Source organism: Engystomops pustulosus, chromosome 7 (genome assembly GCF_040894005.1).
Source record: "Engystomops pustulosus chromosome 7, aEngPut4.maternal, whole genome shotgun sequence".
NCBI lineage: Eukaryota > Metazoa > Chordata > Amphibia > Anura > Leptodactylidae > Engystomops > Engystomops pustulosus.
This window is the reverse complement of record NC_092417.1, coordinates 64,138,514-64,165,593: the sequence shown is the minus strand read 5'-3', so window position 1 is coordinate 64,165,593 and position 27,080 is coordinate 64,138,514. Positions and strand designations below refer to the sequence as shown.

At 43.0% G+C, this 27,080-nt stretch overlaps 1 protein-coding gene across 4 annotated transcripts in view; it reads right to left on the bottom strand.

The window, feature by feature from the left end:
• The window catches only part of LBHD2 (LBH domain containing 2), a 50,594-nt gene that overhangs the window by 9,183 nt on the left and 14,331 nt on the right, over positions 1-27,080 (bottom strand). For all 4 annotated transcript variants that reach the window (XM_072116237.1, XM_072116236.1, XM_072116235.1 and 1 more), the window contains exons 2-3: positions 9,085-9,172; positions 8,315-8,495 (exon numbers count right to left, since the gene is read on the bottom strand). In XM_072116237.1, coding sequence (XP_071972338.1) covers positions 8,315-8,495; positions 9,085-9,171 — 268 coding nt within the window. In that variant the 5' untranslated portion in view covers position 9,172. The remainder of the gene's footprint in view (positions 1-8,314; positions 8,496-9,084; positions 9,173-27,080) is intronic.

Below are 27,080 nucleotides of genomic sequence, written 5' to 3'. Positions count from 1 at the left end.
ACAGGACATCACTAGCCTCTCACACTGCTCTGGCGGGATTTTGGTCCACTCTTCTTTCAGTCTCTTTCACACAGTTTTGACTGTTGTGGGTTTCTGGGTCATAATACAATACAATATAACTTTATTGATTTTTTTTCGGGAAATTGGGTTGTACATAAACTGTCTGAGCCTGGACTACATATAAACGACAGAAAACAAGCATATAATTGATGTGGATAAGATGGGGGCAGGGGTAGATGTCCTCCTCATCATGGGCTAATGGTGGCAGGATGCAGATCTGGTCTTGTTGGAGCTAATTGATTTGTTGTGCCTTTCGATTGCTATTGGGACAAAGGATTTCCGAAACCTATTGGTACGGCAGTTTTGCGGTATCATTCACTAAAGGTGCTCAGTTGCTTCGCTATGAATGGGAACAATGGGTGTGATTTGTGCTTGTAATAGTGGCAAATTTGTTGGAACATCTATTATGCCAAACATCATCAAAACGCGTAAGCGGTAAGCCAATTGTCTTCTGTGCCCTTCCAATAATTTTTGCAATTTTCCACTTATCCCCTAGTTTGATACTGCCCCCCTAACAGGTGACGGTGAAGAAAAGTACATTCGCCATTGATGACTCATAGAACATTCTCAGGATTTTATTGCACACGTTGAATGATTTGAGTTTCCTGAGAAAGTAGGATCTCGAGGCAACTTTTTTGACCGAGTGGTCACAGTTTTTTGCACAGTCCAGCCTGTCATCAATTTGTACACCTAGGTGCTTATACGTCCTGACCTGTTCAATGGTTTGGCCTTTGTGGTGATTGGTCTAGGGGCTGTTTTGTTCCTGCGTAGGTCGAATATTATTTCTTTGGTTTTCCCAGTGTTGAGGAAAAGATTATTATCCTCGCTCCATTTCACAAAGGAGTTTGTAGTGTTCCTCACTGCCATCCTTAGTGCAGCGGTCTAAGTTATGGCTGAAATCCGATGTATAGAGTGTAAATAGGAACGGTGATCGGACCGTTCCTTGGGGTACGCCATAATTGCCGATCACAGTACCTGACCTCACATTGCCCAGCTGAACAAATTGAGGCATATTAGTAAGATAATCGAGTATCCAGTTGATGATTGTGGGTTGTAGCTTGAGGTTTGTCATTTTTTACCTCATGAGTGCGGTGTCAATGGTATTGAAAGCACTTAAGAAGTCAAGTAATTTACTCTTCGAATGTTGCCCCTTTGTTCCAGATACATTCCAGGTCCTGTGCAGTAAATACAACACTGCATTGTCCACAACCATTTTATTGTTATATGCAAATTGTAAAGGGTCCAGTCTACCTTCCCGGCCCCCCTCCATGTGGAACAGGAGTATTCTTTCAAATGCAATGGGACGTGGGATGTGAGTGCAATAGGTCAGAAGTCATTTAGATCTTTTGGGTTTTTTTCTTCTGCAGTGGTCCCACACAGGTCACCAAGGATTTTCCACTATTTTTCTATTGATTTAGAGGACTCTAGAGTCCTCATTTCATTGTTTCAATGTTTTCTGTCTCAAGGAACTGCTTTACTTGTTTTGCTGTCCTGGATGAAAATTGCTGGCTAAAGAACACAAGAAAGGAACTACATGTTGGTAAAGAAGGTTCTGATTCACACTTGCATTCTCTCTGCCATGTAGCTGTAAGAAAGGTCCAACTCATGCATACAGAAAACATTCCCTAAACCATGACACTCCCTCCACCACCTTTCACTGAATGCTCTTAAACATCAAGACACTGTATGGCAAGACAGATCCTTACCCTGTTCAGTGCTGAACTGGTGAGTAATTCCAGCTTCAATGCTGAAACAATTATCTATGGAGATTCTCCACATTACCCTGTCCTCTCCTGCATTCGTCTTTTGAGGGAAACCAGCTTTCTTGGGGGACTTAAAGGAAACCTGTCACGAGGGAAACCGCTTATAAACCAGCAAATGTATGTTATAGACACTTTGTTGTTTTTTGCACATGTGTTTATCAATGTCCAACGCTACCTTTATCCTGAAAAATATAGTTATATCCGTGGACAGTAACCAGTCAGGGGGGCGGGGTACGGGAACAGTAGTCAAGCATTCATCCACTCTCTGGGCTGCCTCATCAGGTAACTCCCGTTTCCTTACCAGTGTGGAGCTTGTACCAGCCCTGCCTCCTTGTTCTTGGTCTCGTTCCCCTCCTCCCGCGGTCTTGTCTCAAAACTCGCGCATGCACAGTGTGCGTTTCTCCCTTTGGGTTTGTGCAGAGCCAGAAAGGAGATGACGTGCGCACTGCACATAGGCGAGTTTTGAGACAAGTCCACAGGAGGACGGGGAGGCGACCAAGAACAAGGAGGCAGGGCCAGTACCAGCTCCACGCTGGTTACCTGACGAGGCAGCCAGGAGGGTGGATGAATGCTTCCCTACTGTTACTCGAACCCCGCCACCCTGACTGGTTACTGTCCATTGATATAACTACATTTTTCAGGATAATGGAAGCATTGGACATTGATAAACACATGCGCATAAACTTTTTGCTGTAATGGGATAATGGGACCAAGGATGATCACTAAAACTTCATTACAGATACCTTACAGATGATCATTGAAGCCTGGGAGTAAAGGAAAGCATCCAGAGAGTTTCACCAGAGGTCACAGTGGGCAGATGGGTCTGTCTTCAACTAGGGGTCGTCTGTAAGTCGGGCATCCTTAAGTAGGGGACTGCCTGTATATATATATATATATACCTATATATATATATATATATATATATATATATATATATATATATATATAGGTATATATATATACCTATATAATATAGGTATATATATATATATGTGCTTTAGTGTAGATTCAATTCTTACACTGAAATTTAAAGTGATCCTGTCATCAAGTACCAAGTACAGAATGATAAAGGAGCTATAATTGTATACCTTTAGTAGACCTATCCCCCTGTACACAATGAAGAACCATTTAGATGCTAGTGTAACCCTGATCACTATGGTGTTAAGGCTGTCCACATGTTCAAGAACTCTGACTCCCAGAAGTGGGAAAAAGTTCATCCTAGCTAATGGGCAGGTAAACTTTTATTTACTTTGGGGGTGTATCTCTGTGTGCTGTTTGATAATAAAATGTTGGTGATAGGTCCTCCCCGCAACTAAATATTAAAGATATTTTAAAGGGATATTACATATTTTCTTATGCAGTAATGGGAGATATTCAGAAGGATATGACATATTATGCTAGGGGTACAGAACACAATCATTATGGAATATGAGGTCTTTAGAAGGGATAGGAGGTATTTTAAGAATAAGACATATTCTGCAGGGTTAGTATATATTCAGCAAGGGATATAACATCTCACACACTGGTATTTTATGGGAATATAAAATGTTTAAGCTATGAGATATGCTACATGGATATTATATCTAAATATGATTATGACATCATCTGCGGGAATATGAGATACTCTGCAGGGATATGATATATTTTGCCAGAGATATGACATTCTATGCAGAAAATATCGTCCCAGGGATAGGATACATCCATATTATAACAAGGATTTGAGACAAAACTCTAGAGATTGGAATATGGGGTATTGTACTTACTAAATGTGACATTATGCCAGAGATATCATATAGTATTCTAATTACATGAAATATTATACCAAGGACGCAATCAATTATGCTTTGTTTCCTATTGCTCTGGGATCATATCTGAAATCAATAGAAACATAGGATGCAATAAAGTTGCTTAAAGAGGACCTGTTACCCTAAAAAAACGCACTAGAAGCTGCTTACTAAAGTAAGAAACTGCTAGTGCTACGCCTGAAATATAGGTAATAACTGTGTGATTTCCTGCCCCTATCAGGCAGTGTGTTGGTCCCTTTCGGAGCCATGTAATATATAAAGGTTTAGGTGGTGGTGATTGAGCTGGAGATCTTGTGAAGATTAAAGCAACTGAGTTTTAACAGGCAAAAAAAAAAAAGATTTGCAGAAACACCACTGATTATAGGATTTAACGATTTCACAAAATGTGGGATTGCTGAAAAACAGTCTGTCTTCTTGGCCTGAAAAAGGAGGTCAAGAGGGGATTGTAAGATATGTTATACAGAAGAGAGATTTTACTGTTAACTGGCAAGCCAGCCAGTGGAGAGAACACACCACTCGCAGTACAGTGTGCTGCCATATACTGCATGACAATGCTGCAATTATATTCCTGGCCAAAAATATACAATTACTGTAATGTCAATAGTCTCAGCAGCATCGGATTCCTCTAGATAAAATGTTCCCCATTTAAATGCAGCTATTCAGCAGACATCATAACCAAAATCTCTGATATTCAGTAATCAGGGTTTGCTCTCGTTATTTGTATCCTGTCCTCTGGGTTCTAAGTCCCACAATATATTATGCCCCTTTGTGGCCCCTGCGCTGTATAATGACCCATTGTCACCCCTACACTGTATAATGCCCACTTGTGACCCCCAACACAGTGGTATGCCCCTTTGTGACCCCTCTACAGTGTAATGCTACCTTTTGGCCCCTACACATTATAATGCTAACTTGTGGCCCCTACACTATATGATGCCAACCTGTGGCCCCTGTATTGTATAATGCCACCTTGTGGTCCCTAAACTACATAATGCTTCCTTGTGGCCCTTTTATAGTCTAATGCCCCTTTGTGCAGCAATCTCCGTCAGCTCCATAGAGATGAATGGGGGAGCCCAGCCATGTGCGCCCGGTAACTTCGCTCATCTTGGGGAGCGATAAGGGGTCTGACCAGGATACATCAGTCCTTCCATTCTCGTGATCTGTGGGGGTTTAATCACTGAGACCCCCACCGATCAGCAAGTTAGGATATAGGCCAAACTTGTTTTGTGGGAAAAACCCATTTAAGTGCTCCTTTTAAACCCCTTGCTATGTCAATGGGAAGCAAGAGGAGTATGGATAGTCCCAATCTACCAAAATGTAAAATCGGTTATTTCCGTTTACTGTAACTCAGAAAAATTGGAATAAGAAATTATCAAAAGGTCGTATAGTCCCCAAAATGGTAGCAATAAAAACATCAGCTTGCAAAAATGTACTCCTTACACAGTACGCTAAAGTATGAAAAAGTTATTGATGTCAGAAGATAGCGAAACTGAAATTTCATTTACACAAAAGGTTTTTATTTTTTTAAATCTATGAAAACCTAATAAAACCTAATAAAATGTAAATTTAGTATGCCCATAATTGGACTGACCCAGAGAATAAATGAGGTGTCATGTGGGGCACAAATCGGAAGCTGTAAAAACAGTACACACCCGAAAATGGTGAAATGTGGTTTATCATCAATTTCACTGCATTTGGAATTGTTTTCCTGCATCTCAGTATAAAGCATGGAATTTTAAAGGGGTATTCCAGGAATAAGCATAATTCATATACAAATGGGTACTCAAAATATAAGCTAATATGTAATTAGTTATTTAAAATTTTGCTCCCCTTAGCAGAAAATACTGTGGACATATACTGTAATGAAGAATTAATATGCTACTGGCCCTTTAATCAGTCGGTTGATTTCCTCCGCGCGGAGAAGACACAGGACAGAAGATGGCCACTGGTCACATGTTCCCATCCCATGTCCTGCACCTGCCGGGGCAGGTCATGTGATCACCACTAATTTTGGCTGTAGTCAGTTGGTTGCAGTTAATCCAGTATGACCAGTGCTATGGTGATGTGTAGTGATGGCAGTTACACATCATTACTATGGTAACAGAGCAGGACAGTCTGTTACATCATCACTGGGAGCAGAGCATAACAGGTAGGAGGAGTTACTGACAACTAAAGGATCTTGGGACTTGTAGTTTCCAGTGGCGGCCATATTGGTGATAATTCAGCATACTTTAGAGAGCCCATACATTTTGCAAATCATAAAATCAAACTATTTAAACTCAATTTTGTGACTGACATTGAGTTTTGTTATATTCATTTATTTATATCATCATTGGTTTTTGTGTCAGACGTTCATATTCCCGGACTACCCCTTTAAATACTGACACTAGGAAGCAGAAAACATGCCCACACAAGCTCCCTAAGAGGGGAGCAAAAAATTGAAATCCAAAAAACGAAAAAGAGCATCGGCTGCATGCAGATTTAGCACATCTTAAGATGCCTTTAAGCAAAATTAGTAAATTTACTAAAAAATGTTAATTGTTTACAATTTTGAGCCAAAGCGGCGGAACACAGAAAAATCTTTCCATTATACTTAATTTCCGGGTTTTCGTTTACAATAAACAATGTAAAAATGGACCTAAAGAGATCTAAAAGTACACCAGAGTCGGGTCCAATGGGCATACAGCAAGCACTTAAATTGCTCTCATCTAGAATTACTGTCCCTATTTCCTATTTTTAGCTTCTGATTGCATCATGGCTTTGTAAGCAAATCATGTAAATGGGGTCTGCCCCCAATGCACTTGCAGGTTGCTTAGCATATCTATAAAAATATTATCTCTACATTGCTTTGTTTGTGTATTGTCACAAGGGTATGAACACTCTATTTTTAGTGGCATTTTAGTGGCAGCTCAGTCATATTCCCTTCAAGAAGCAAAGTTGCAATACCATACACAAGCTACAGACAGGTGTGGTTCAGTTGTTGAAAGAAAGCAGCTACCATATATACTTGAGTATAGGCCGACCCGAGTATAAGCCGAGACCGCTAATTTTAACACAAAAAACTGGAAAAACCTATTGACTGGAGTATAAGCCAACGGTGGGAAATTAATTCATCACAGCCTCCCCAGTATATAGCCAGCAAGCCCCCTGTAGTATGTAGCCAGCGAGCCCCCTGTCGTAAACAGCCATCACCCTGTAGTTTATAGCCAGTATAGCCAGCCAGCCCCCTGTTGTATATAGCCATCAGCCCCCAGTAGTATATAGCCTGCCAGCATCTCTAGTATGTAGCCTGCGGCCCCTGTAGTATATAGCCTGCCAACCCCCTATAGTATATAGCCATCAGCCCCCAGTAGTATATAGCCTGCCAGCCCCCAGTACTATAGAGCCTTCAAGAAGCAGAGTTGCAGTACCATACACAAGCCACAGACAGGTGTGGTTCGGTTGTTGAAAGAAAGCAGCTACTGTATATACTCGAGTGTAAGCCGACCCGAGTATACAAAAAACTGGAAAAACACAAAAAACTGGAAAAACTTATTGACTGGAATATAAGCCGAGGGTGAGAAATGCATTGGTCACAGCCTCCCCAGTATATAGCCAGCAAGCCCACTGTAGTATATAGCCAGCCAGCCCCCTGTAGTATACAGCCAGCCAGCCCCCTGTAGTATACAGCCTGCCAGCCACCTGTAGTATATAGCCCTCCAGCCCCTGTAGTACATAATCTGCCAGCTCCCTGTAGCATATAGCCAGCCAGCCCCCTGTAGTATATATACAGCCAGCCCCCTGTAGAATATAGCCATCAGCCCCCAGTAGTATATAGCCTGCCAGCCCCTCTAGTATATAGACTGCCACCCCCCTGTAGTATGTAGCCTGTCAGTCCCCTGTAGTATATAGCCAGTGCGCTGTAGTATATAGCCTGCCAAACCCTCTAGTATGTAGCCTGCCAGACCATCTAGTATAGAGTCTGCCACCACCCTGTAGTATATAGCCTGCCAGCCCCCAAGTATATTGCCAGCAGCCCCTGCCCCCAATATAATGCCTGTAAGAAAAAAACAAACAGTGTACACCTTCCGACGCCCCCCCATTCTATAAATCGATGCTCCGGCATCGGCTCCGTGTCCCTCCGCCGTCAATCACAGGCACCATGACGTCACTCGCTCAATTACATCATCGTGTGTGCTGATGCCGGCGCACATAGTAGAATGTCAGCTAGCGGCTGATGTCACGATCCCTGGGACGGACGGCACAGGGACACATGCATTGCTGTATAGAAGAGGACCTGCCAGGGGGCGTCGGAAGGTAAGTACACTGGTTTTTTCTTGACTCGAGTATAAGCCGAGGAGAGGTTTTTACGTTTTGAGCTTATACTCAAGTATATACGGTATATTTTTCTCATCCTGTACTTGTTTAGTAGACTCATCCTGGATAACCCTTCAAAAAGTTGTCTGGTTTGGATAATCTTTGTTCATATTGCAGATTATCACGAATGTAAAGTGTACTTAGGGGTTCCAATAAGCAGATCAAAGTAAATGTTTGATTCCTCTGCAATGCCACTACAGGAATTTTCAACCAGTTACACTCTTCTTTTTTATCAATGCATTTCAGCAGTACTGCAAAACAAAAATATGCATTGGACATGACTGTTGCCACTTTGTTATAAGACAGTGAGTGTAAGACTATATTTCTGACCTTCAACACCTGTACATCCTTGGCATTTCTTTGCCTCTCGTTTGTCATCTGTAGGTGAGATGTCCTCTGGAGGCCAACGGAGTTCTCCACTCTCTACATCTCCAGATTCTGTAGGCTCCACCACTATTGATGGTAACCGCTTTGTCAACTTAGGGTGCTTGTCATGGGAGTCTGGGAAGATCTAGAATAAAGTAAGGTACTTACATTTTTCCATCTTTTAGGAAATAAAATCTAGACAGAAATATCACTTTCTGTTCTCTTCTTTAGCAAACAAAACTATAAGGCATGTAAGGAATACAACTGTAATATAGAATTGACCAAACATATGTCTACAGTACGGGGGTCCATGGTAGTCAATGATGTTGACCTAGCCACCCAAACTATAACAAGGAATACGTTCACCTGGTATCTATATCTGCACCATGGATCAAGGGCATATGTTCCAAACAAGAATCCCATGCAGTCGCTATAGGTTAATAGACATGAGTTCCTGTTTGGGTATGCTTCATTTCCACTGATCGATGATCCTCTTATAGCACTACAACTTTAGTACACAAAACAATGCTAAAAGTAAATGTTGAATGTAGACAAAAACTACTTAGGTCCTTCATGTCCTGGATGGGCCATAGGGGGCCATGGAACACACTTACAAAAGGAATCTATGTCTGTCACGATATAAGGAATCATCTACTTAACCTAAGTCTGTGTTTTGTTTTATAACATTTGATATGCAGGTACTACCGATCTCCAACCCGAAGCATCAACCATACCTGAACAGCATGACCTTCAGCTCCAGATGGTGCACTAAGCATAAAGTCTTCCATCCCAGGTTCACACGTTTTCATCACTTCCGTCATGCTGAAAAGATTTAAAACAATAAGCAGGTTATTAGGGACACACCCTGGAAAGTAAGAAGAAACTTGGCCAGCTAATGGGTTGCCTGGAATGACATATGTCACCTGAAGACATCTCAGACCTTTAACCCCAATACCTCCTCTGCTTCTGTCATTTTGTACAACTGCAAAATGACTCCTAATGTCTCCAGCTGGGATTTCACAGCAATATTTATACCGTACAAGCCGGAGGGTTAGCTTCATTTATTTGCTCAGATTTGGCCTTGATTTCATAGTTCTACCACCTACGACTTCCCTTAGAACAGACAGAAGAGAATGTAACCAGAGAGAGATTTTCTTACGTATTTGAATTATCTGTGCATGACAATTCAAGTGGTGTCTAAAAGGATTAAAACTATATTGTTAATGGAATAATTTTTACAGAAAACATACTGTTGAGGTTTAGAACGCTACAAATACAGAATATATCCCACTGTAAGCCGAGTTCTTCAGTAAAAGAGAAAGAATGAGAGCAATGGTAAACTCATTAATGCAAAAAGATCTGGACTTCCACAGAGGACAACAGTGGTGGATGATGGCAGACTAATTTCTATGATGAAGAGAAACGCCTTTACAACATTCAACCAATGGACAACACTCTCTGTGAAGGAATATCCAAATCTACCATAAAGAGAATATTGCAAAGGCCCACATTTATTAAAGACGGTGCAAACTGCTCTATGTGCAGTTTGCCTGTGTAGTGTGTAGATGGCGCCAGATTCAGGATTAGTGGCGCACGTTCTTCTGGAATCTGCCACTCCTTGCATAGGTGCACCCCTAACATAGGGCATGTGACACATTTCTGTCTGACTTTGTTTAATGTGGCGCATGGTCTGTTTGAGAACCGGAACACCCATTTTAGTGCAGGATTTTGTGTTGTGTCGGTTATAGTGCAGCCGCTCCACAAAGTGCCGCATGTGCCACTATTGTGTCTTGGAGACTTCTTAAATACATGTGCAAAGTCCGACAGAAAACGCAGAGTAAATCTGGGCCAGAGGGTTAACTGCATAGTGCAAGCCACACATAAACCTCAAGAATATAAAAGGCTACATTAGATCAACCTCTAAGAATGATGGATAAAAAAAATATTGTTGAAGGTGTTGTATTGTACAATTTCAAAATTAGATGGTTGGGGTAAATTAAATTCCACATCTGTAAATTATATAACCAAAAGAAAGAGAAAAAAGACAGATGTATACGGAAAAGAAAACTAATCTTTATTAAACATAACAAAATCTGTTAAAAACACTTAAAAGCACGCACAATCCGGGTTTGAGAGCTCTGAACTCCCCAGGAATCGTATTGTACAATTTATAATCCAAAGACTCATCAACATAAACAACCCATAAACAAACATCAACTAAAATCCACTGCAATAAAGACCTGGCAGAGCATTAAAAAGGAGGAAACACAACGTTTGATGATGTCCATGAGTTCAAGACTTCAGGAAGTCATTGCCAACAAAGGGTTTTAACAAAGTATTAGAAATTAGTTTTAGCATATTTTCAAGTATTTAGTACTTTTGAGCCCCTGTAATGAAGGAATGGTATTTAAAAATGCTTTAGTTCCTCACATTTTTATGCAATCTTTTTATTCAAAGGGGTTTTCCCACGAAGGCAAATTAGGCCCTATCCACAGAATAGGGCCTAACTTGCTGATCATTGGGGTCTCAGTTCTGAGACCAGAGGTCGCACTAACATTTTTCCAGAAGGGTAATAATACTCCATTAAACATTTTTGAGGAGTATTTTTAGCCGAGGAGGAGTATGTGCCCCCCGGACACCCCCTGCAACAAGCCATGGATATGACTGACCAGGTGGGTCACCCTGCCAATCACAGCCATCTGCTGTGGGAGTACTCAGTATGAGCGCTGTATACAGGGGATGGGGGGGCACACACTGGGCCATGGGACATGCAGAGCTCACTCCCCTCCGCTGCAAAAGGTCATGTGACCAGAAATTTGCTCTACGGTCTTGTGACCTTCTATCGGTTCGTAAACTGCTCTAACGGAGAGAGCAGCATAAGCCCCTTCCCCTCAGCGTCAAGCCACCCGGCAGTGTGTGGGCCCTCCAGAGGGGTTATGAGCCCTCTCTGTCTGGAGACGGGAGTAAAAATGATTTTACGTGCGTAATAGATGCTTGTCGAGTTGTTAATGCGATCTCTGGCTGAGACCCCACTGATTGCGAGGAAGCAATTCGTTGTGGTAATGTACAGAACCAAAATTAGAAAATGTTGTCTCTGTCCAAATATTTATGGACCTAATTGCAGATACATTTTTTCATTTTTTCACAGTGCAAAACCAACACAATATACATATATTCAATCTAAAAAAAAGTTAACAAACTATTTAGTTTACACTCCCCTAAACCCTATGTCCCCTGCATACAGTGAAAATAAAAGGGAAAATTAAATACTTTTATTTGATATTTATAAAAGGCAGTGAAAGCTCTTAAGACAAGTATGAAATCCATTGGAATCAATTGAGAAGAATAACGCTGCTATAATACTGTCTCCTATGTAAAATAATATACCGTAACTTCCATTATATTATTCACCAAGTACAAGACTATATTTAGTACTACTACTCTAATATTATCTTCTAAGTACAAAGATAACTACTAAAATATTGACTCCTATGTACAAGCATTTATTTACTATTATACTGCTCCTACCTACAAGAATATAACTACTATCAAACTGCCCCTTATGTACAAGAATAAAACTATGGTACTACAATACTGCTCATATATACAGGAATATAATTACTATAATAATGCTACCATGTACAAAAATAAACTACTATAATACTGCTCCCTATGTACAAGAATATGAACTACTATAATACTGCCCCCTATGTACAAGAATATATCTACTATAATACTGCCCCCTATGTACAAGAATATAACTACTATAATACTGCCCCCTATGTACAAGAATATAACTACTATAATACTGCTTGCTATGTACAAGAATATAGCTACTATAATACTACCCCCCTATGTACAAGAATATAACTACTAAAATACTACCTCCTATTTACAAGAATATAACTGCTATAATACTGCCCCCTATGTACAAGAATATATCTACTATAATACTGCCCCCTATGTACAAGAATATAACTACTATAATACTGCCCCCTATGTACAAGAATATAACTACTATAATACTGCCCCCTATGTACAAGAATATAACTACTATAATACTACCTCCTATGTACAAGAATATAACTACTATTGTACTGCCCCCTATGTACAAGAATATAACTACTATAATACTGCTCCCTATGTACAAGTATATAACTACTATAATACTGCTCCCTATGTACAAGTATATAACTACTATAATACTACCTCCTATGTACAAGAATATAACTACTATTGTACTGCCCCCTATGTACAAGAATATATCTACTATAATACTGCCCCCTATGTACAATAATATAACTACTATAATACTGCCCCCTATGTACAATAATATAACTACTATAATACTGCCCCCTCTGTACAAGAATATAACTACTATAATACTGCCCCCCATATGTACAGGAATATAACTACTATAATACAGCTCCCTATGTACAAGAATATAACTACTATAATACTACATATATACACAGAAGCGAACATATATATGTACTATAGTATATAGTATATATATATGTACTATAACACTATTCTATATGTACAAAGTTACATGCTTTACAACTAGAGATGAGCGAACACTAAAATGCTCGGGTACTCGTTATTCGAGACGAACTTTTCCCGATGCTCGAGTGCTCGTCTCGAATAACGAACCCCATTGAAGTCAATGGGAGACTCGAGCATTTTTCAAGGGGACCAAGGCTCTGCACAGGGAAGCTTGGCCAAACACCTGGGAACCTCAGAAAAGGATGGAAACACCACGGAAATGGACAGGAAACAGCAGGGGCAGCATGCATGGATGCCTCTGAGGCTGCCTAATCGCACCATTATGCCAAAATTATGGGCAACAGCATGGCCATGACAGAGTGACAGAATGAAGCTAGATAGCATCTAAAACATCCAATAATTGACCCTGACACTATAGGGGACGGCATGCAGAGGCAGCGGCAGCAGCGGCAGGCTAGAGAGTGGCATGGCGACATACCCTAAATGGACTCAGGCTTCAAACCAATGGGTGGCAGAGAGGAACCAAAGGAGGTGAGCAAGAAGCGCTCAAATAATATCGCTACATGATAAAAGTTTGCCAGTATATTTTGTGGATTACACAGCAGGGTGGCGACAAAGTTAACATGGAAGCCATGAAAACAACCCAAAATTCTGCCTGACACAGCTCGTTTGATAAGGGGACCATGTATGGAGGCAGTGAACTAGTAGTAGATTAAAGGTGCTGCAGTTAAAACTATGTTAGTTGGATCTTGGCATGGAGCTGGCGCTCCGCTGCCAGGCGAGCTTTCGCCAATCCAAGCCCCTGTCTATAGGCTACTCCCCAAACAGCACTTCTAAGAACCTTTTGTATAAGATCAAGTGTAGTAGCGTTCTTATAAGTTTAGGATATGGCGGGTGAGGGGAATGTAAACAGATGCGCAAGAAGCGCTGAAATAATATCCCTAAATGGTAAAAGTTTGCAAGTATATTTTGTGGATTACACAGCAGGGTGGCGACAAAGTTAACAACTTTGATGTGGAATGCCCTGTAATAGCTCTTGGGCGGTGTGCCTTTTATCGCCTAGGCTCAGCAGTTTCAGCACCGCCTGCTGTCGCTTAGCGACGGCACTGCTGCTGTGCCTAGAGCTACCGACTGATGGCGCCATGCCCACGGATGGTAATTCGGAGGAGGAGGAGGTGGAGGAGGGGTGGGAGGAGGTATAGTAGGCCTTTGAGACCTGGACCGAGGTAGGCCCCGCAATTCTCTGCGTCGGCAGTATATGACCAGCCCCAGGGTCAGACTCGGTCCCAGCCTGCACCAAGTTAAGTGTAGTAGCGTTCTTATAAGTTTGGGATATGGCGGGTGAGGGGAATGTAAACAGATGCGCAAGAAGCGCATGATGCGCATGGAGCTGGCGTTCCGCTGCCAGGCGAGCTTTCGCCAATCCAAGCCCCTGTCTCTAGGCTACTCCCCAAACAGCACTTCTAAGAACCTTTTGTATAAGATCAAGTGTAGTAGCGTTCTTATAAGTTTAGGATATGCCGGGTGAGGGGAATGTAAACAGATGCGCAAGAAGCGCTGAAATAATATCCCTAAATGGTAAAAGTTTGCCAGTATATTTTGTGGATAACACAGCAGGGTGGCGACAAAGTTAACAACTTTGATGTGGAATCCATGAAAACAACCCAAATTTCTGCCTGACACACCTCGTTTGATAAAGGGACGATGTATGGAGGCAGCTATATGGACGACTTTTGGAGGTAGCAATGGAGACAACGTGTGGAGGCTGCTATGGAGACAATTTAATTTGGATAGTGCCTGTATGTGGCAGTCCCAAACATTTTTCAAACCAGAGGAGCAGGTAGGTGGCCCTCCAGTAAAATGGAATAGATTGAGTGCCTGTATGTGGCAGTCCCAAAAATGTTTCAAACCAGAGGAGCAGGTAGGTGGCCCTCCAGTAAAATGGAATAGATTGAGTGCCTGTATGTGGCAGTCCCAAAAATTGTTCAAACCAGAGGAGCAGGTAGGTGGCCCTGCAGTAAAATGGAATAGATTGAGTGCCTGTATGTGGCAGTCCCAAAAATGTTTCAAACCAGAGGAGCAGGTAGGTGGCCCTCCAGTAAAATGGAATAGATTGAGTGCCTGTATGTGGCAGTCCCAAAAATTGTTCAAACCAGAGGAGCAGGTTGGTGGCCCTCCAGTAAAATGGAATAGATTGAGTGCCTGTATGTGGCAGTCCCAAAAATTCTTCAAACCAGAGGAGCAGGTAGGTGGCCCTCCAGTAAAATGGAATAGATTGAGTGCCTGTATGTGGCAGTCCCAAAAATTGTTCAAACCAGAGGAGCAGGTAGGTGGCCCTGCAGTAAAATGGAATAGATTGAGTGCCTGTATGTGGCAGTCCCAAAAATTGTTCAAACCAGAGGAGCAGGTAGGTGGCCCTGCAGTAAAATGGAATAGATTGAGTGCCTGTATGTGGCAGTCCCAAAAATGTTTCAAACCAGAGGAGCAGGTAGGTGGCCCTCCAGTAAAATGGAATAGATTGAGTGCCTGTATGTGGCAGTCCCAAAAATTTTTTAAAACAGAGGACCGGGTAGGTGGCCCTCCAGAAAAATGGAATAGATTGAGTGCCTGTATGTGGCACTCACAAAAATTGTTTCAAACAGAGGACCGGGTAGGTGGCCCTCCAGAAAAATTAAATGCATGAAGTACTATAGCAAGAGCCAGCGGGCCCTGTCAAAAAATAGCCATTTTCCTCTGCTTTACTGTACAAAGAGGAGGAGAAGGAGGAAAATGAGGAGGAGGAGGAGGAGTGGATCAATTATTCAGGTTGAGCTTCCTTCACCTGGTGGAGATTGGAAATTCTGAGAAATCCAGCCTTTATTCATTTTAATAAGCGTCAGCCTGTCAGCGCTGTCAGTCGACAGGCGTGTACGCTTATCGGTGATGATGCCACCAGCTGCACTGAAAACCCGCTCGGACAAGACGCTAGCGGCAGGGCAGGCAAGAACCTCCAAGGCGTACAGCGCCAGTTCGTGCCACATGTCCAGCTTTGAAACCCAGTAGTTGTAGGGAGCTGTGTGATCATTTAGGACGATGGTATGGTCAGCTACGTACTCCCTCACCATCTTTCTGTAAAGATCAGCCCTACTCTGCCGAGACTGGGGACAGGTGACAGTGTCTTGCTGGGGTGACATAAAGCTGGCAAAAGCCTTGTAAAGCGTACCCTTGCCAGTGCTGGACAAGCTGCCTGCTCGCCTACTCTCCCTCGCTACTTGTCCCGCAGAACTACGCACTCTGCCGCTAGCGCTGTCAGAAGGGAAATACTGTTTCAGCTTGTGCACCAGGGCCTGCTGGTATTCATGCATTCTCACACTCCTTTCCTCTGCAGGGATGAGAGTGGAAAGATTTTGCTTGTACCGTGGGTCCAGGAGAGTGAACACCCAGTAATCGTTGCTGGAATAAATTCTTTGAACGCGAGGGTCACGGGATAGGCAGCCTAGCATGAAATCTGCCATATGCGCCAGAGTACCAACGCGTAAGAATTCACTCCCCTCACTGGCCTGACTGTCCATTTCCTCCTCCTCCAACTCCTCCAACTCCTCTTCTTCTGCCCATACACGCTGAACAGTGAAGGACTCAACAATGGTCCCCTCTTGTGTCTCGCCAACATTCTCCTCCTCTTCCTCCTCATCCTCCTCCACCTCCACCTCCTCCGATATGCGCTGAGAAACAGACCTCAGGGTGCTTTGGCTATCAACAAGGGAATATTCTTCCCCCGTCTCTTGTGACGAGCGCAAAGCTTCCGACTTCATGCTGACCAGAGAGTTTTTCAACAGGCCAAGCAGCGGGATGGTGAGGCTGATGATGGCGGCATCGCCACTGACCATCTGTGTTGACTCCTCAAAGTTACTCAGCACCTGACAGATATCAGACATCCACGTCCACTCCTCATTGTAGACTTGAGGAAGCTGACTGACCTGACTACCAGTTCTGGTGGAAGTTGACATCTGGCAGTCTACAATCGCTCTGCGCTGCTGGTAAACTCTGGATAACATGGTCAGTGTTGAATTCCACCTCGTGGGCACGTCGCACAACAGTCGGTGAGCGGGCAGTTGGAGGCGGCGCTGCGCTGCCCTGAGAGTGGCAGCATCTGGGCTGGACTTCCTGAAATGCGCACAGATGCGGCGCACCTTCGTGAGCAAATCAGACAGATTGGGGTATGTCTTGAGGAAACGCTGCACTATCAGATTTAACACATGGGCCAGGCATGGCACATGTGTCAGTCTGCCGAGTTGCAGAGCCGCCACCAGGTTACGGCCGTTGTCACACACAACCATTCCCGGCTTGAGGTTCAGCGGTGCCAGCCACAGATCAGTCTGCGCCGTGATGCCCTGTAATAGCTCTTGGGCGGTGTGCCTTTTGTCGCCTAGGCTCAGCAGTTTGAGCACCGCCTGCTGTCGCTTAGCGACGGCACTGCTGCTGTGCCTAGAGCTACCGACTGAAGGCGCCGTGCCCACGGATGGTAGTTCGGAGGAGGAGGTGGAGGAGGGGTGGGAGGAGGAGGAGGCATAGTAGGCCTGAAACACCTGGACCGAGGTAGGCCCCGCAATTCTCGGCGTCGGCAGTATATGAGCAGCCCCAGGGTCAGACTCGGTCCCAGCCTCCACCAAGTTAACCCAATGTGCCGTCAGCGATATATAGTGGCCCTGCCCGGCAGCACTCGTCCACGTGTCCGTGGTCAGGTGGACCTTGTCAGAAACGGCGTTGGTCAGGGCACGGATGATGTTGTCTGACACGTGCTGGTGCAGGGCTGGGACGGCACATCGGGAAAAGTAGTGGCGGCTGGGGACCGAATACCGAGGGGCGGCCGCCGCCATGAGGTTGCGAAAGGCCTCGGTCTCTACTAGCCTATAGGGCAGCATCTCCAGGCTAAGCAATCTGGAGATGTGCACATTAAGGGCTTGGGCGTGCGGGTGGGTTGCACTATATTTGCGTTTCCGCTCCAGCGTCTGGGGTATGGAGAGCTGAACGCTGGTGGATGCTGTGGAGGATCGTGGAGGCGACGATGGGGTTTTTGTGCCAGGGTCCTGGGCAGGGGGCTGACTAGCAGCTGACACAGGGGAAGGAGCAGTGGTGTGCACGGCCGGAGGTGAACGGGCTTGTTGCCACTGAGTGGGGTGCTTAGCATTCATATGCCTGCGCATACTGGTGGTAGTTAAGCTAGTAGTGGTGGAACCCCTGCTGAGCCTGGTTTGGCAAATGTTGCACACCACAGTCCGTCGGTCATCCGGTGTTTCCTTAAAGAACCTCCACACTTCTGAAGATCTAGCCCTCGCCGCAAGAGCCCTCACCACGGGAGCTTCACTAGTTGACAGTGGCGCTGATGCACCAGCTCTGGCCCTGCCTCTCCGTCTGGCCCCACCACTGCCTCTTCCAACCTGTTCAGGTCGAGGACTCTCCTCCGTCTCAGAAGCACTGTGTTCACCCGGCCTCTCAACCCAGCTTGGGTCTGTCACCTCATCATCCTCCGATCCCTCAGTCTGCTCCCCCCTCGGACTTCCTGCCCTGACAACAACTTCCCCACTGTCTGACAACCGTGTCTCCTCATCGTCGGACACCTCTTTACACACTTCCACTACGTCAAGAAGGTCATCATCACCCACAGACTGTGACTGGTGGAAAACCTGGGCATCGGAAAATTGCTCAGCAGCAACCGGACAAGTGGTTTGTGACTGTGGGAAGGGTCCAGAAAACAGTTCCTCAGAGTATGCCGGTTCAAATGGCAAATTTTCCTGGGAGGGGGCAGACTGGGGGGGAGGAGGCTGAGGTGCAGGAGCTGGAGGAGTGGGGATTTCGGTGACATGGGTGGACTGCGTGGAAGACTGACTGGTGGTGGACAAATTGCTCGAAGCATTGTCAGCAATCCACGACATCACCTGTTCGCACTGTTCTGGCCTCAACAGTGCTCTACCACGAGTCCCAGTAACTTCAGACATGAACCTAGGGAGTGTAGCTCTGCGGCGTTCCCCTGCTCCCTCATCAGCAGGTGGTGTCTCACCCCGCCCAGGACCACGGCCTCTGACCCCTGCAGTAGTTGGACGCCCACGTCCCCGCCCTCGTCCTCTACCCCTAGCCCTCGGGTTAAACATTTTTAAAATGAGAGTTATAACTTTTTTTTTTTTTTTACTTCTTTTTGGTTTTTTTTGTGTTTTTTTGTGTTTTTTTTTTTTTTGTGTTTTTTGTTTTTTTTTGAGTTTTTAAAACCAAACAATCCTATCCTATTGCTATGGCTATTTTCTAGCCAAGTATCAAAGGAAGCACACTACTATGCCAGATGAGATGACACTGAGTTAGTGCCTAATAGAAATCCAACCCCTACTGAATTTTGCCACTTCGGCCTTTGCTATGGATATGTGCGCCACTAAGCGCAGAACACAGCGGTCGCAAGTCTCACTACAAATTGCTCAGAATTGGCAAGTACATGCACTGCAGAAACTACAGCCACCAGCAGATCAACCAGAAATCAAATATATAGAACGCTACTGTAGGCTTCAAGAAGCTGTTTGTATTCTCCTATGGCTATTTTCTAGCCAAGTATCAAAGGAAGCACACTACTATGCCAGATGAGATGACACTGAGTTATTGCCTAATAGAAATCCAACCCCTACTGAATTTTGCCACTTCGGCCTTTGCTATGGATATGTGCGCCACTAAGCGCAGAACACAGCGGTCGCAAGTCTCACTACAAATTGCTCAGAATTGGCAAGTACATGCACTGCAGAAACTACAGCCACCAGCAGATCAACCAGAAATCAAATATATAGAACGCTACTGTAGGCTTCAAGAAGCTGTTTGTATTCTCCTATGGCTATTTTCTAGCCAAGTATCAAAGGAAGCACACTACTATGCCAGATGAGATGACACTGAGTTATTGCCTAATAGAAATCCAACCCCTACTGAATTTTGCCACTTCGGCCTTTGCTATGGATATGTGCGCCACTAAGCGCAGAACACAGCGGTCGCAAGTCTCACTACAAATTGCTCAGAATTGGCAAGTACATGCACTGCAGAAACTACAGCCACCAGCAGATCAACCAGAAATCAAATATATAGAACGCTACTGTAGGCTTCAAGAAGCTGTTTGTATTCTCCTATGGCTATTTTCTAGCCAAGTATCAAAGGAAGCACACTACTATGCCAGATGAGATGACACTGAGTTATTGCCTAATAGAAATCCAACCCCTACTGAATTTTCCCACTTCGGTCTTTGCTATGGATATGTGTGCCACTAAGAGCTAAACACAACGGTAGCAAGTCCCCCTGCTAATTCCTCACAAAATGGTAAAAGATGCAAATTAAAATAAAAAAAGTAGAACGTTATTGTAGCCCTAAGAAGGGCTGTTGGGTTCTTTGAGAATCACTCCTGCCTAACAGTAAGCTAATAGAACACCCTAACGCTTTCCCTGACCAGCAGCAGCTCTCTCCCTAGCGGCATCCAGAGACAGAATGATCCGAGCAGCGCGGCCAGCGGCTAGTCTATCCCAGGGTCACCTGATCTGGCCAGCCAACCACTGCTATCGACGTGTAAGGGTACCACGTCATGCTGGGTGGAGTGCAGAGTCTCCTGGCTTGTGATTGGCTCTGTTTCTGGCCGCCAAAAAGCAAAACGGCGGGAGCTGCCATTTTCTCGAGCGGGCGAAGTATTCGTCCGAGTAACGAGCAGTTTCGAGTACCCTAATGCTCGACCGAGCATCAAGCTCGGACGAGCATGTTCGCTCATCTCTATTTACAACTGCTTTTATGTACCAGCTTATATTTACTATAATACTGTGCCCAATATACAAGAATATAACTACCAAATACTTTCATCTATATGCAAATAAAATAATTCTTCTACTGCCTTACACGTAGAAGATTATAGCCAAATAATAATTCTGCCAGTTCTGCCAGATGTCTGCTTGGTTTGGAGCAGTTCTCTGTAAGGCACATTCACTTTAGGATGTACATTTCTCAGGATCATATTAGAATGTATATAGGTCAAAGCATAAGATCTAGAACTCATGCAGTCAGATGCCGCGTGCTTGTGCTACTATACTATTTTTTTCTCATCTAATGACTAATTTAAAATGGGTCTCCGCCAATTAGATCTTATTTACTTCTCATTTACTAAACCTATCTCGTAAACATCGTATCATCTGCTGGTTATTAGGCAGCAGATGTATAGCTGCCATGATCTTCACTGCAGACGTGCTGCTGTCAGTTATAACATCACATGATACTGAGACAAATTGAAAAAGCAAAGTAATACAGTGAGATACATAGCAATATAATAAATATCATGGCCATCAATGCACTCCCCATATGGCTTGACATAGAGTTATGCTATGTTATAGATTATTTATCATACACCGGTGCTCGTGTGATAGTCCTGCCGCTGCACTCGCACAGCCCGAAACATCGAGAGGCTTTGGCCTCTTGATGGATCCCGTGGTGTCCTGCTCAGCCCTTCCGGGCATAGAACTGAACGCAGTAACGCTTCACGATGGCCCACTCCCGGCCAGCCGTACCCTCCACTCGGCTGGCTGGACCCCACCACTGACGTGAAAATATCCCCCTACAAATTGTTTAAGGAGAATATTTGAAATTGTTGTCTGTAAAATCCCTATAGGGCCCATTTACTAAGAACAGTACAAACTACACTAAATGCAGTCTGCCTGTGTAGTGTGCAGTGTGCGCCAGATTCATGATTTGTGTCTCACATTCTTCATGAATCTGGCGCTCCCTGCGCTGCTCCGACAGAGTGCACCATTTTTTTTGGTGCACCCCTTACATGGGGCGCGAGACACAATTCTGTCAGACTTTGCATGACAAATGTGGTGCAAGGTCCAATTAAGTACTGGAACACCCCCTTCAGTGCAGAAATTTGTGTCACATCCAGTATAGTGCAGCTTGCGTCACAATTGTGTTGCATGCGCCAGAAATGTGTCTCAGACACTTTTTAAATACATTTGCAAGCAGTTTGCACTAAAAAGAACAGGCAAAGTCTGACAGAAAACTGGCGCACAGAATGTGGGCCTATATGATGAAAACTTCCGCAATGACTTTGCATTTTTATCAACATCTTCAATATCTCTGCTTCCCGTCAGTGCCGCTCACAACAATAAGAATAGAAAAATACAGCCCAAGCCAAAAACATGAGCAGCAGTAGGACCAACTCTGTCTTTTGCGGCCCAGGAAGTTGACCCCAAACATGGCAATGAAATCTACGCCCATGGGCATGGAGAAGTAGATGAGGACATGTGTTAGCCACTGAAAAAACGGTCCCACTTCACGTTTCTGTGTCGCACGCCCCATGTTCGACACAGATCGGGAAAAAAGTGGTGCACTCTGTCGGGCCAGTTCAGGGAGCGACAGATTCATGAAGAACAAATGCCAGAAATTATGAATCTGGTGCACCCCTTATTTTACACTGGCAAGCCCCACATTTTTAGTAGATGTGCCCCGCTGAGCTCTAAATTGGCACATTTTCCCTGCACTGATACATTGTAAAAAACCATCAGGACCTGAAAATAGTTCCAGGAATTTTCAAAACTGTATACAATTGTAACAACCGAACAGTTGTGAAAAGTATTAGGTCAGTGCAAAGATGTCTGTAAGTTACTACTGTAGAGAAAAAAAAATGAGAGTGCAGCATGTTGCCATTTTGTGAACATTTAATACTATTGTAATCGATGCAATGATCTACTTCCCACTGAGACGGAGAAAAACACACAACCAGTCGATGCCTCTCATGGAAAAGTATTTCTTCAGCTCTCAGTCCTTGTCCTCGGAAAATGGATTTTCTTGGTCTGTCAGCAGCGATCAATATTAACAATTGCGACAAAGTCATAGTTTATCTCTTAAAGGGCCGATAAAGTTAAACTATCCATATTTTCATCAGTACATCAGTTTCATAACCCCTTCTATTAGACTGGAGTTATCTGTTCTAGTATTTAAATAAATTCAATAAAAAAGAGATGTCAGCACCTTCATAGTAAGTTATGGAAAGTTATTAGATGAAATGCAGTCAAAGTGCTAATACACCTGCAGATTTTGGGTCTTCCCACTCCAGTTGACTGGTTTCTGTAAATGTACCACCTCATTCGATCATTTGTTTGCTCCAAGGCAAGTCTCAAAACTTAGTTCCCTCTTCTCACAGCATGAGCAGCTGTGCCATCCCTATCTTTTATGTACTGATTTCCTTTATATTTACGTTTTTGGTGGTGACGGATGAGGGTTTTTTTTACATTTCTTCTGCAGCAGCCAGATGTAGTATCACATGGCAACCATTTAAATCAATGAATCAAAGCAGTGTACCAAAGTTAGCTTCCTCCAGGATTTAATGCAGTGGTCGTATATATATTTGTAGCCCAGATGTTTTTTCAGCATTTGCAGCTTTTGGGCTTCGAATTGTCCCATTATTGTGCCTAATAAGTTGCAAAACAGAGCATTGTAGACCCAGACTTACTTTTGCAGCTACTACTTGTGACTAAAAAGTTGCACACCACAAAAAGTCCTAAAAGTGAGACTAAACAGGCAACTCATCACATGTATTACAAAAAACTTGAGATACAGTGCAATGATTAAGTAGGCCAACTTCAGGAAACCTGAAAAAGTGACAGCTGAAAAACTATGATACATGTTCCCCCAGACTTACCTTTGGGAGCTACTATTTAGGGCTAAAAAGTCACACATCACAAAAAGTTGCAGAAGTGAGACTAAAGAGGCAACTCATCACATATGTCAACATATATGATATTGATATATCATATATCAACATCATATCATATTATATATCAGTGAAAAACTTAAGATACATTGCAATCATTAAGTAGGCCAACTTCAGAGAACTTGAAAAAGTGGCACCCAAAAAACTATGATATATGTGCCCCAGTTGGCAGTGACTAACTCTACCAGAACCAATTCTCCCCTACTCTGGTTAATTGACTGGGTTATCTCTACATATGGTAACACTCAGTTATCAATTTATTCATGTGTAGCTCTTTAAGAGGTTTCATAGATACACCCTCTATAAGAGTCTAACAAAAAGGTTGGGACAGTAGAATATCTTGCAAAATAAACATCGGATTGAAAAACTAAAAAAATACATGTAAAATGTTTTTCAAAAATCTATCCAATTATATCAAACTTAACCCTCTACTCCAGGGGGTGGGGCAGAGCAGCTTAAAATTCTTAAATGGGAACAACCATTTTTGGTGCAGATTCGTATTCCCCAGGAAAACTGACATTAATTTGGCCGAGGTCTTTTTCAATTTTGGTGACAGATAATAGACACTGTTATAGCCAAAAATTGAACATTTATGTGCAAAAACGTTGAAAAAAATATTATAATAAATACACATCAGATCCAAAATCTGAAAATAGACGTATGCAATATTTTTCTTAACGCTATCCACTGTTACCAACTTCGAACACTTAATGTAGAGCATTTGCTAATTTAAAACTTTGTAGGCAACAAGAAAAATCCCATCTTCAGAGGATAGAAGACTTCAGTTATTTATCTCACATTAATCCCACACCAAAAAGAAAACATAACTACTAGTGCTACTTTCACATCGTTGTTCCTGGGTTATGCTGAATGTAGTTTTTACATTAAAAATTTGATTTCCCCAACCCCACTTCGGAGAGGGGTGGGGGGAGGATTAAAAATACAATGTCAACTTAAGTATCATTGAATTTTTTTTTGTTCTTCGAAACATTGTGTATTTCTCAAGATATCCCCATTTTTTATACATTTTTTACTAAATTGTCTGCTATTATAGCATCATCTGTCAATGAAAATGATCAATGTAATTTTCCCTGGGGAGTCGAATCTACAAAAAAAACCATGGGGTTACCATTAAAGATTTTAAAGTTGACCCCCACCCCTCCCCCAAGCTATCCCACCATCCCAACCTTTTTATTACACCAGGTATGTGTATCAATGAATGCCATCACTCCTAAAATAGGTCAGGATTTGTTCCCCTTTATGTCACTGATCCCCTTATGTGGCTGAACCTCCGCATTCAGTGAAGTGTTTGTTATTATGTCTTATTATAATCTGCTTTTTATTGTTTCTTAAATGTTCCTCACCACAATAAAGCGCATAAGGGGGCAGACGGTGTTCTGTGTTATTGTACCACAGTATGTTCTGTGTCAGCCTCCGCCACTGTGAAGGATTCTTTGTACAGACAAAAAGATTATACTCCTCACTTCTATAATAGGAGAGAACGTTTTAACCAAAGGAAAACATTCTGAAAAATATCAGTGCACCAACATCTGACCATCTGTTCCCTTTAACCACAAGAGAGGCCATTAAAAAATTGTTCACTTTCACTTTTGCTCCAAATTAATGTTTTTACAGCACATATTTAGCTTAAACCACTTACTGACATGTGCATTAGTATTACGTCTGCAGTGCACCAGTGAGTTCAGCGTGTTCAGCATGCAGGCTAACTAATAATCACTCCCGTGGTGCACACTGTAGTGGCACATAGGCGGTGCGCCTCCATAGCTGGACAGGAACACGCATGTGCCAGAATAAGTACAAGGAGTAGAGTGACAAAGGCGGAGAACGTTGGAGAGTAAACAGCTCTAAGGAGGAGAAAGGAGCTTGACTGCATGGTTGATCTCCCCTGCCTCCTTGACTTTATGTTTTTGAGGAATGTGGGTTGTCTAGAAAATATAAAAACAGATGAGGTTTTCTGGGTTGGGGTTTTTTTTTATATAAGGGCATATGCAGAACTTTTGGATGCTGATGTAATGTTATGTCCATAACCAGAGTTCTGGCTTAGTCATTCCCCTGTAAAGAATCTGGAAGTGAAGAGAAAACAGTCAGCACCTTCTTGTAGGATCATATTACTGTTTAGGGTGCAGCACAACTGGGTGAAAGAAAGGATATGAAGTTATCTTCTTCCCAGGCTGTCCCTCATCAAAGGTAGCAGTTTCAGTGAGTGCCTACAGGAGGGAGGATCAGCAGCTTCTGCTGTTACAGTGGAGTGCTGTAGTGATACTGTGCTGAGACAGGAGAGGTTGGATTTATTTTTCTAGCTGCACGCATCCAAACGCTTCAAAAATGGGAAAAAGGGAAAGAAGTTGCCTCTTATAACCGCACTTTCTGGAGCCCTTCTCCTAGTATTGACCCCATCCCACCATCCCCTTATTGTTTCTGTAAACTTAAAAAAAACATGTTAGCTCACAGCAGTCTGCTTGTGTGTGTATACTTGGCCACACAATAACAATACAAAATGATTTATATTCATATTAGCATGTTTATTCCTAAATCTTCAGGTAGAGTATTTATTTTTTAGAATTTAGTATTTATTAGAGATTATCGCTTAGTGGGAGCTGAACTGACAGTGCGGCTATAACACTTTTTGGATCCAGGACTGACCAGAAGAATTTTAAAATCGACCTTGGATGTGTACATAAAAACAACATGAATTTGATTAATACAAAAACAGTAAAGCAAAGTGTTTACAAGGTTACACAAAATCCTCTGTAGCTGTAACAGCAAAATGTCTTCAGTAATGGAATTATCCTTTAAATAGATGCCTGCAGCAAATACATACAGGGCCAGGTACAAAAAATGCAGTTCAAGATTCCAAACTTATAGATAATGTGCCTGTGGGTTATACAGCATTGCCATCACGTTGTACAGTAATTTTGTCTAGATAATGCTTTATTGTAATGTCCATTTCAATGAGTACTTCCTGTTCTCCAGAACAGTCTGTCAGATGTAGGGAGATGACATCCCACACAGAACACATGTCACTTTACAGATGAGACAGATAAGACACTTCCAATGACAAGATCAAGGAACCTCTATTTTCTTACAATAGGCAGTTTTCATAGTACTTTATGTGTCTCTGTATGTTACTGAGGCACAAACATGCAGTGAAGAATTGAGAGAGTTGGTGAAAATAGTCTTACTGTCATGGGACTCTGTATATTACTATAACAATATGCCCTGAAGTGGTTTTCTGGGTAATAGATATTATCCTTATCATGGATCATCAATTTCAGATCAGTGGGAGTCCAACACCCAGCACTCTCACAAATTAGATGTTCTCGGCTGTCTCTAATGCCATATTTAAGATTGGTGCCATTCTCTTGTCATGGCCAAGCAAGGTCAGCTTTTATTAATGTAAAAGCTGCAATATTTTAATTGAGCTTTGCTTCTGGCTCCAGTGTTTGTGATAGTTTG